General features: G+C 36.5%; 1 protein-coding gene across 1 annotated transcript in view; it reads right to left on the bottom strand.

Moving 5' to 3' along the window:
- Window positions 1-9,858, bottom strand: part of disp (RND transporter family member dispatched) — a 58,386-nt gene extending 48,528 nt beyond the window's left edge. The window contains exons 1-2 of the mRNA XM_081758707.1: window positions 9,719-9,858; window positions 3,420-3,543 (exon numbers count right to left, since the gene is read on the bottom strand). Of these exons, the coding sequence (XP_081614833.1) occupies window positions 3,420-3,543; window positions 9,719-9,726 (132 nt within the window). The 5' untranslated portion in view covers window positions 9,727-9,858. The remainder of the gene's footprint in view (window positions 1-3,419; window positions 3,544-9,718) is intronic.
- Between the last annotated feature and the right edge of the window lie 2,532 nt (window positions 9,859-12,390).

Raw genomic sequence — 12,390 nt, 5'->3', positions numbered from 1 at the left:
AAGCAAAGTTCAAAATGTGAAAAATATACTTACTATATCAGTCTTACGTGTTTTATCGGTTTTCCAGTATTTAAAAAAATGTTGTTTCAATAAGTGAAGAATTACAGAAAACATTTTAGATGCATGAGAGTTGAAGAAAAAATAATCATCCTTTTATTAGGCTGCGCCTATGATTCTGTTCCTTGATTGTAGTCCGTTTTGTCAGAATTTTCCTTGGGTTTTGTCCTGCATTCGTAATAACCTGTTTAGTAATTCTAAAAGAGTCTGTAAGAGAAATAACTATACCTTCAAGTTTCATCATAAATTTTTAGATGTTATTCTACTTGTTCTTGAAAAAATGACTACAATACAATAGTTATCCTGTATCACATAGTGTCTGATGAAGCCAAAGAGTTAGTTGGCGAAACTGTAACACGTGTTGAATTTCAATGAAAATATATAGTTTTGCTCAGCAAATAATTAGTTTATATTTAATTATAACAAAGCAAAGCTTCTACTTATGGAAAATACTACAATACAGTTCTACTATTAGCAATGATATTCACACCTATATTAGTGAAGATTTTTTTTTTTTTTTTTAATTTTTAATACCCGCAGGGAAATGGGAAATTGATTGACTCAGCTGCGAGAAAGCCATTTGACATTGTAACTGAAACGAACATAAAAACAAATTTAGCTCGGTCTAATATCAGGTCATTTCACATCAAAATTTTATTCAGTTTTCCAGTAGTTCATCTCCAACATGCTAAGGCTCGCAGCACGTAAAAGTTGCCACAGTGTACACCCTCAAGATATGTTTGGCCATATATTAAGTAAACAATATAAGAGGATGCATAAGGCTGCCTTTAAGAGGCCTTATCACAGCGAAATTAAAATACCGCTAATTTTACAGTAATTATGTGATATCTTTAAATAGATAAAAGATAATCGAAATGTGGAACAAGACCACCCTAGACTATATTATTTTACATGAGATACCGCTGTCACGACTCACTTATCTGCTTTCAATTTCCAGCCATTTTGAAAATCGGCATTTTATTTTCGCGTTTCTTAATTGGCTGCAAACGGAAAGCTACTAGGTGACTCGTAATAACGGTACCTCATGCAAAATGCTATTTTCTAGGGCGCTCTTCTTCCACATTTCGATCAATTTTGATCTATTTGACGATATCACACAATTAATGTAAAATTATCGATATTTTAATTTCGCAGTGATTAGATCTTTTAAGAAAGAGCAAGTCTTTTATGTCACAACTCCTATGTCGGCATCACCTTATCAGCTAATTTGTCTTCTATACATAATTCTATACAATACGCACTAGTATCATATATGCTTCTCTTTTCATATTTATATTTTCAATGTAAGTAACAGCAAATATAAAATATCAATATCACACATTGAAATACTTTTTTTTTTTTTTTTTTTTTTTTTTTTTTTTTTTTTGTAGAGTTTCAGTCAAATCAAAAGGTCAGATAATCGGGGATAAGAGCCGTCTTATGCATCCTCTTGCATTGTTTGTTCAATGTATGACCAAACATGTCTTGGGGATGTGAACCGTGGCACCTTTTACGTACTGCGAGCCTTAGCATGTTGGAGGTGAACTACTGGAAAACAATAAAATTTTGTTGTGAAATGACTTGACATTAGACCAAATTAAGTTTGTTTCAAGTTACAATGTCAAACGGCTTTCTTACAACTGAGAATCAATTTTACATTTCTCTCCAGGTATTTAAAAAAAAAAATCATTTTTATTACAGTAGATGCGAATAACATTGCTAATAACACCTAAAAAAAAAGTTACTCTTCTTACAGAATCTGTTACAATTACACAGAATTCCCAGTCTCCAAAGAATAGGCAGAATGGTGTAAAGATAAGACCATTTAAAATATTCTCTGCATAGTGCAGGAGGGCCTTTAGGCAGAACGGGAAGACACAAAGAAGAAAGTAAAAGATAATCCCATGCATATACAGGTGATTGAAACTCATTGGGCGCACTTTTAATAACAATACATTGAACTCATCAAAACTATATTATAACTGTTGTTTTCTTTTTTTATGCTCTTATCATGTTGATTAAAGAGTGCACAAGGAATCATTTTTAGAGTCTCATCTTTAGTCTACTAATAGCAGAAAACACGTATTTTCCCTAATATTAGTACAGTTAATAGTATGTTTTTTGTTCTACCCCAAGTTATTCTCAGACAATTGTTCTTAAGTATTCTTATTTGTCAAGTAGTATAAATCTCTATTTTCAATTAAAAAAAGTAAAATTATACGTATCACATTTACATTAGCCGCCAAGATCTAGTTTATTTGTAGCCAGGTAGCTCAACCGAAATGGAAATTACGTTTTCTGCCCCAGCGTATTTTAATTTACTTCTCTTTTTTCGCCCTCCAATTTTTTGCACCCTAGTCACGTGCCTAAGCGGAAAAACGGCCCTGAATCTATGTTGAAGTTTTGGCAATATACCATTGGCTACAGTATATACCTTGGATAATCAACGAAAATTGTAACAGATACTAGTAATCATAAGTGTCTGCTCTGGTCAGTCCTTATATTTATTTACGAGGCGCATCCAGAAAGTAAGTTTCCCACGCGTCCCATAGCTAAGAAACGGTATGTTGCGCGAAGCGACTACGTGCACATGAGAGAGTAAGGTCCTAGCATGGCACATGCACTACCGGGAACTTCCCTAGTGCTCTCAGTAGCGTCGTAGCAGTGGTTGAAGATGGACGTTTCTATTCCAGCTCCAGCCGCGTGTGAAGTGCGAGCAGTGATAACGTTTTTGAATGCACAGGGCATAGCACCAATCGAAATCCATCGTTAGCTGTGCCAGGTCCATGGGCCTAACGGCATGAGCAAACAGTTCCTGCAGATTTTCCGCTCCTTATTGCACACCACTGTCACGGAGTGCCTTTTGATCAAGAAGTTTTGTGTTGAAGCAACTGAACCTAGAGCACAAAGCAAGGCGCACAGGGTCAGCATTGACATTTTTGCAACGATACAGCTGACGATGAATTTCAGTCGGTGCTATGCCCTGTGCATTCAAAAACTTTATCACTGCTCGCACTTCACACGCAGCGGGAGTTGGAATAGGAACGTCCATCTTCAACCACTGTCACGACGCTACTGAAAGTACTAGGGAAGTTCTGCTAATGATGTGCCATGCTAGGACCTTACTCTCTCACGTACACGAAGTCGCTTCGCGCAACATACGGTTTCCTAGGCATGGGACGCGTGGGAAACTTACTTTCTGGATGCACCTCTTAAGTTACAAGTAGTTCCAAAATTAGAATGAGCACTGAACAGCATTTTAAAAAACCCACCCCATCTTACAGAAAGAAAATAAAGAATATTAAATAGAAAATTCTAAAACAAGCTGATCAAGCCTACGATAGAAATAAAGTAATACTCACTAATCTAGGATCAGAAAAGTCTGGAAGTCTTTGTGTTGTCAATGATATAACAATACAGCTACCAGCTATCGCAGCAATCGTGATGAGTATAACATAAGGGTGATGTGCTAATAATCTTGTATACCTGCAAAATATTAATAATAACAACAGTATGCATTTTAGAATTAAAAACTTACGATTTAGTATCCAATGAGAGGACGAGAATTTGAAATACTTGATGTGTGACTTATCAATTCCTTAAACAACATAAGAACTCTTAAATGAAATCTTCACACCCTAATAGATTTCCTTTCACATACGTAGCAACACACTACATTATTTTTACAACCTTATTGATGCTTTTTAACACATATGATCCTTTTTAAAAGAACTCTGGCTGTCGTTCGGTTTATATTAGTGGTCGACACAAAAGACGGTTTTTCGTTTGTTTTTTTTGGAAAACCGAAACTGGTTTTTGAAAATTTAAAAAAAATTTTTCACCGAAACCGGTTTCGGTTTTCTCCAAAACCAATTCCGGTTTTTCCAAAATTAGTTCCATTTCTGACCAGAAGAGTGCTTCGTTGTTCTCCGGAAACCAAGTCCGTTTCCACAGAAATAGTTTTACGTGTTTTCCATAAGTTTTCACCGAAATCAGTTTCGGTGAAAAACGGAACCGATTTTGGAGAAAACGGAAATGATGTTTTTTTGGATTTCGGTTTTTCTAGAAACCGGTTTCGGTTTTCACTGAAACTGGTTTCGGTGAAAAGTTTTTGGAAAAGACATGAAACTATTTCTGTGGAAACGGAAAACCGGTTTTGTCCATCCCTAGTTTACATATGCAAGTTGCAATCAAGATTTCAAAAGACCAAGCACACGACTATCTTGACCATATCTATCTATGAACAAGAACACTGCGCTTCTGAAAGAAACTTTTCTAAAAATATTATTCTTTCGAAGAAGTGACTAAAGCAGTCCACTGGTTTATTTATTTTATTTTGTTGCAATTTAACGTTCCTTTTCAGTCCAACGTTATATGGAACAATGACCTACAGTTTTAGCTGGAATCAGAACCACCGTAACGCGCTAGTCAGTAGACTGGAAGAGAGGGCTTCAGTAGTTTAGCGTTCATTTCTGATGTGTACGATTCTGAGTGTATATATATATATAACCAGAGTGACTGCCTCCAAACTGAAGTCATGTCTTGCGACATAAAGCCAAGCAGACGTCTTTTTCAAATTTCAATGTGCTCATTTCAAATCTATCGATCATTTTTCCGTATCACGTAAGGATTTTCTACAATGTGTAGATGAAATAGTTGATGACTTACTGATCTGTAATAAATATTCGGTATCAGTCACAATATCAAACGTGCGGGAAACCGACTACCAACAACAAAATATAATGAAAACAAGTATAAAACATTCAAAGAAACTAGAAAGTTTCTTTTTTAAGCTCGCCAAATACAAATTATCTGCTTCATCGTCTAGTTGCAAGCGTGCACTGCGTCGACTTGCGTTTGGGTTTTCACGTGGGTTATCTCACACTAAGCACTAACAATAATCCGCTATCATGAACACCTTGACACCTCGTTTCCATCTTTTTAGTATTTTGATAAAACCACTCTCTCCGCTTTTGCTCAGTGTACCAAAGTTCCGTTGAAAGTAAAGAGAGAAGGAAACTTATCTTCCATGTTCATACATTTTTTTGAGCATTGTTTTCACAATTTGTTGATATCGGTCTTCTTTGGCATTGCCCCGAATGTTGTTGATAACATCGATAAACAACTTTTATGTTTAAAGCTCCACGTCGTTCAAGGTACTTCTGAATGCAGATTCTTTCATAAGCTAGCGAATCTTTGTACCACCAGAAATGCCCTCCTTCTTTGTATTGGACAATAAGAGAAATGCTGAATCTAGTTGTTGGAAACAGGATATTATCTTTGTTTAATGCTTGCCCCCACAAAATAGCTAAAGGATATAACACACAATTCTGAGGATCAATCAATAGCGAATGAACTATATATATTTTTTTCCCAGTACTAAAGGGGCAACTTATAGTCTAAGGTCATAGGTGTAAAAATTTAAGACTTGGAACCTGATAGGAAATTATTAGAAACGATTGATACGAAACATAACAATTTCATACTTTGAACTTAAGTTGCAATCCACAATCTGAGGTAATTGGTGTAAAGTTATCTTTAGAGAAATCTGATAGTTCAAACTTCAAATTTTGGTCTTAAAACCCGATATTGTAACCTATTGATATACCCTGTATATATAGCATATTCACACATTTTGAACTCTAGGATTGTACCTACGATTCATAATCTACGGTCATTGGTGTTAAAAAAAAAAAAAAAAAAAACTCATTACCTGATATGTAATTATTACAATTTGATTGATACACAACAACAATAATTTCATACTTTGAACTTTAGTCACAACTCAAAGTCTAAGATCATTAGTGGAAAACTATTCTTGGTGTAATCTGATTGCATGAACGCCGGAAAGTTATTCTTGATGAAATCTAATTCACTATCACTTTCAAATCTATATTTATAAACTTTAAAAAAGTTTCAACATATTTGCTTAAAACTTCTTCGATCATGGTTTTAAAAAATTTTAATCTTAGGATCTGCAGTTACGACTCATAGTTTAAAGTCATTGTTCTTGGTGGAATCTGATTGGCTGATAAATGGAAAGTTATTCTTGGTGCAATTTGATTGGTCGATCACTTTCAAATTTTCGGATAATGTATTTTTAAAAAGTTTCAAAATTTTTGCTTATTTTTTTCGATTATTACTTTTTAAATTTATAGGTAGTTTGAAATTTTTTGTTTGAACAACTTTCTTTAAATCTTTAGCACCTGAAAACTTGTCTGTACTTGTTGAAAAGTGTTTTGAAAAGAACTTACTCTGAAAATTTTAGACTTATAGAATGGCTTTGTTCGTCTGTTGGCAGGTGAAAGAACAGGAATGGTAACAGATATGGAGAAGCTATTTTTATAATCAATTCAGTGTTCCAAGAACAGGTCCCATATCCTATGTTAACGTTCTATTCAATCCGGAAGTGATTTAAATTAGCCATTTCTTATTTCAACATTTATCGTTTAGAACGGAAATAGCAATATATCGCGAAACGTTTTTTTCCCCCTCGGTGTCTCAAGAGAATATACCGTGAATATCCACAAAATTCTACCAAAACTGGAAGTGGGTCAAACCTTACTTCTGGTTTCAATACTGATTTCCTCAGAGGAAAAACTAACAAATATACAGATGCGGCTTTCTGCAATCAGCTCAGCGTCCCAAGGATAGGTTCTATCTCCTCCGTTAATCTTCTACGCAAATCGGAAGTAGTTCAAATTGGCCACTTTCGGTTTCAAGATCATCGCCATAGAACAAAAATGGGTGCGGCTGTGGCTCAGTGGTAGAGCGTTCACCTCTGGTGCATGGGGTCCCGGGTTCTAACCCTGCTCCCGCCAAGTGAACTTTGTGGTGGACAAACACCGTGTGCGTGGGTTTTCTCGAAGTTCTCCCGTTTCCTCCCACTTTTTTCATTCCACCATTTTCATTCATTTCTCATAATCACCGTCTCCTTTAGCCTAACCGGCATATCCGTGGGACGTAAAACTCAAAGATTTCATTTCATTTTTCATTTTCCATAGAACAAAAATGGTAATAGAGAGCGACAAACGGTTTTCTATAATCGATTGAGAGTCTCAAGAGAACATACCACCACAACCCGCAACGTTCCACCTAAACCGAAGGTGGTTAAGGTTTACTACTAACCGCAGTTTCAATCTGCTTTTCATAGAGGAAAACCGGCGAGAGATCAGCTTTTGCAATCGATTCAGTGTCCCAAAAATAAGTCCTAATTCCTACATCAACCCTGTATACAAACCGAAAGTGTTTAAATTAAACATTTCTGGTTTCATTCATAGATAGCGACAAACGGTTTTCTATCATCGATTCAGACTCCCAAGAGAACATGACACAATTCGGAACACTCGAGCGAAATTTACTATTACTTCCGGTTTTAATTCTGATTTCCGTAGAGTAAAAACGGTACAAGAAGCGTTTTCTTTAATCGATTCAGCGTCCGGAGAATAGGTATGATCCTTTCCCATAACCCTCTATTCAAACTGGAAGTCGTTCAAATTAGCGACTTGCGGTTTCAACATTTATCACATTAGAATAAAAACAGTAACGAGTAGGTCTAACGACCTTTTGATATGGATTCAACGTCCGAGAAAGAGGTTGGTCTTATTGCTCTATTGCAACCTCTATAGTACCACTTACGTATTGAATTTGTATCATTTGGAATTTCAAAGAGTGAAACGAAACCCCTTGTTATTGAAGAAAAAAATTTTGTTCAAACCTGAGTTTAAAGCAGCCAATCCTGTCTATGAGACGGAACTATAGCTCAACCTAGTGTAAAAATCTCAAGGAGCTCTCACCACGAATCCCAAAATTCATAGACCCTCCCACGTGGTATAGTGGCAGGCTCGTATGTCCTTAATGCACGTGAATTGAAACTTAATACTAAACAAGAAGATTATCGTCAATTCAGACATACATACGAAACATTTTAACAAATCTCATCCAGTTTTCTTAGTCATTTAATTATGTCTTAATTTTCGCGCATACTCTAACGCGCGTTCTCTTTACGACGCTGCTCCACCAGATTCAATTCGGAAAAGATGCAATGTTACCTTGTAGTAGTCACTTAACACAAGGTGGTATGCAGGGATTGAAAATCTTGCTTGCAAGTATTTACCAGCCAAACAAACAAACAAAACAAGCCAGACCATTTTACAGTCACAGTGCTTATACAAATAAACAAAAATCACTTTGCTACACAGTAAACTTATCAAAACAATTTTTAGTTTGTTTATTGACATATCTCTTACAAATAAATAAATAATAAAAAAAAGAGTGACACCTAGTATGTATTCTTGAATTAACGTTGGGGGCGCGGTGGCTCAGTGGTAGAGCGTTCACCTCTGGTGCTTGGGGTCCCGGGTTCGATCCCAGCCCCCGCCAAGTGAACTTTGTGGTGGACAAACACCGTGCTCGTGGGTTTTCTCGGGGTTCTCCCGTTTCCTCCCACATTCTTCATTCCACCATTTAACTCATCTCTCATTATCACCGTCTCCTTTAGCCTAACCGGCATAAACGTGGGACGTAAAACTCAAAGATTTCATTTTTGAATTAACGTTTTTGGTTGATCGGATTTTACTCGCTAAATGTAAAAAAGGTACTCGCCACTGGCGAGCAGGTAAGTGGATTTTTCAAGCTCTGCTGATACGCGTCTTCACATACGCCTACTCACCATCTCTAACGTGCATGATTGCGCCTTCGTACGAACACACCAGCTTTGGCCTGCCCTGACTGATTATGTGATAACTTGTAGCGACCACCTAGCAAACGTTGATGCCTAGGTTTTAACATCGTTTTTATAGCATATGTTATTTTGTACCTATATTATAAGGCTGTACATAAGTATTGTGCAGGATCCTAGTACATGGTCGAAAACTGTTTCTAAACAATTCGCTAATAAAATTACGCACTAATAACATTAACACTGCGTCTTTCTGAAAGTCATTTGCTATATGGGTAACTCTTTACTTTAGTCAAGGCAATGATATCCTATACACATAGTATTTCCGAGCGAGCGTAAGCAGGTTAAGGCGGGGCACGTTGTTTTCTGTCTTTCCTTCTTCTGAACTGACTGTAACTGCGGGAACCGGTTTAGGCGAATCGGGTATTGTCACTGCCTTGCCTAAAGTAAAGACTTGCCAAAAAAAAAAAAAAAAAGGAGTGCTTAGATGATTTCTATTTTCAACCTGTATCATAGTAAGTTGTCTGTACTTCGTTTCTTAATAACAAACTGTATCTTTATGGTAATGTTAATCCTAACTGTTGGAATTGGTTACACAAAGCTCTTCTGCTTTAATTTTTTACATTATTATGGTTCAATGTGATTTATTGGATACTCCGAAGAATATACTTATTTTGCAAAATTATAACACCCAAAATTTGTACTATCACTTTGAACTTAAATATACTCAAAAACTGTGTCTATCACGTTCGTAGAACATATTACCGAGGAGAGAGCTAGTGAAATATAATCTGAATATTAGGATTATTATTGAACTAAGCCGAGATGCATTCCTTGCACTTTACCTTCTCCCTTATCAACAGTTACATTTCCAGATGTCTAAACTTTTTGTGATAGAGAAATGAAAAAGAAATATACAAAATGGAAAATTATAATACGGAATTAATAAACAAAACTGATAGTTCACAATAATTTACTCACATAGACATAAAGACGAACTTCAATTTATACTTGCACTACAGAACAACCAATGTTGCCAGAATAAAATGGTAAATTCATTTTCAGATTTTTTCAGTATTCGAAGTTCGGATATTTCGATGCAAGTAATTTGAGTATAATGACGACTTAGTGCCCCATTCCGTACTAAAGTACGCAAAATTGAGAAGTGTGACGCTATGTTAAATATGCAAAAACCTTAAAGTGATAACTCAATACGCGCGTTCCACAAGCTCACATCCTCTGTTATATAAGATCTTGTGTTACGGCAAAACCATTGCGGCAACTAGGTAAGACCAAGCGGGGCAATATGTATGCAGGCCCGTATCCAGGAGGGGCCGGTCCCCCCTAAATTGTTACTATCCCCCTTTAAAAGTTTCACGGTAGGCTTCAAATAAACTTTAATATGGTTGGATCGGTTTCCCTAACTTCTACCGGGCCCTCTATATTTTTGGGCTGGCCATGGGCCTGCATTGAGGGGCTCTGAATTTCGTATTTGCCCCAGGTGACACAAACTCTAGTTGCGGGCCCGTCTAAAACTATTTTTTTTAATAGAAGGCGGCTATACAACAGTTTATAACACCACAACAATGATGGCCGATTCTTATCTCGACCATTTAATTCGCGTCGGCTTTTGTTTTACTATAACAACACCAAGAATTTTTCTTGTTTTAATTCTACTTTTATAAACAAAATACGTCGGATAAAAAAAAAACTTGAAACTGCAGTAATCAAGAATACCTATATTATCAAATTAGTAGTATATTCTATGTAATACGATTCATAGGGCCTTATGCAGAGTCGTTTTGAAATATGATTAGAGTAATACTAAAATACACTACTGTAGGAAATGTTAGTCCAACTCTTTAGTTTGGCACTAATCACGCGTCAGAACGTCTCTGCATAAGGCCCATAGGTATTTTTTCTTTCTTCCGTTGCGTTGGTTTGAGTAATATCACGGCAGGGAAGAACCAACGAAAGTATATAATTAATTCATACTCTGTTTTTGTGAATTAATGATCCAATCATGGGCGCCCACAGAGGGGGCAAGGGGGGCAATTCTCTTGCCCCTCAATAGATTTTCGAAAAGGTTAACATTTATAGGCTCTTCTGCTGACGAAAGTTTGAGTTTAATTGCTTTTGGGAGTCAGTAGTGTTCAGAATGGATATAAGACTTTTTTTTTTTTTTTTTTTTAAGAGGCTACTCTGTATATACCGAAAGTCATTTCATTTGACTTTGAAATTTAGCCATGATAATCAGGCACCCATAGTTACATTTTTTAAATATAATAATTTATATATTACAGTGATTCAAAAACGTATTTTTTCCAGTAGTTAGCTCCTCTAAAAACTCACAGGTCTCGAAAGCCAAGTAGTAGTATAAGTCCTAGTGCTATTATTACAATTAAAAATATCAATATCCAAAAGTGCCTGAAGTTCATTTTAAACTTGGTTAGATACACTCACCTCAGGTAAGTAGACAGAAACAAATGAAAAAGGAAGGGAAATGAAGGTCTTGAAAGTAAAACGAAGACCATTTTACCAGTCTTCAGAAGATACTGTCTACAATGCAATGAATAGAGTGGGTCGGTAGATCATACTGAGTTGGTGGGTCGCAGTGGATCATGGTGGGTGGTGGGTCGCAGTGGGTCACGGTGAATGGTGAGTCACAGTGGGTCACATGCTGTTGACCCACGACCCACTGACCCACTCAAAAATCTTGACCCACCGACCCACTGACCCAATCCATCTCTGGTTATGACGGGTGCTCCATAATGGCAGGAGCGGAAGGTGATGTGAGTAAAATAATAGATCAATATCTTAAGGGATTATTTCTTCACTGTGCTAGCCATAAATTAAATTTGGCTATTAATGACACTAATGAAGTTAAACACATTTGAAATTCAGTTGCAACTGTGCAAGATATAATCATTTTTTTAATATCATATATCTTGCGTCCTCTGGTACAAACGGAAGTGCGCGACTACGTGCTCATTATTGAATTCTTCAGCATCATCTGGTACATTTATAATATCAATGCACACCATGGCCAAACACATTGCTATTTTAGAGTAAATTAAAAAGCTCTACAGGGAGAGAGACAATAGATCTTTCCAAGGTACAAGAACACATTGAAGTTATTTTGGACAAGGGACCATAGTGGCTCAGTGGTAGAGCGTTCACCTCTGGTGATGGGGTCCTTGGTGCGATCCCAGCTCCCGCCAAGTGAACTATGAGGTGGACAAACACCATGTGCGTGGGTTTTCTCGGGGTTCTCCCGTTTCCTCCCACTAGCGACTACTTGCACAGTAGAACGTTTATTTAGTATTTTAATGAGTAAAAACTTGGTTAGGCCTATGCTCAAGAATGGAGGAGGAGAGACTCAGTGGACTGTGTGCATTAAGTGTCCATCGAAAACGTGAGCTTGAAAACAAGAATGTATTCATAGAGCAAACAATCACAAGATTTGCTAAGAAGGGTCCTCGTTGGCTATAATTTCTGCTCGACGAACACCAATGAATGAAATGCAACATAGGTAGATTATTTGTACTGTGTCTTTTTTTTCCTGTCATGCTATCCTAATATCTAATCAATTGATTATTTTTTTTATATGTTTACTATATAATTAATGTAGTTACACTATGTAATAAAATAAT

Source organism: Thermobia domestica, chromosome 5, assembly GCF_964235325.1.
Source record: "Thermobia domestica chromosome 5, izTheDome1.hap1.1, whole genome shotgun sequence".
NCBI lineage: Eukaryota > Metazoa > Arthropoda > Insecta > Zygentoma > Lepismatidae > Thermobia > Thermobia domestica.
The sequence above is the reverse complement of the archived record's forward strand: the minus strand, read 5'-3'. Positions and strand labels throughout refer to the sequence as shown.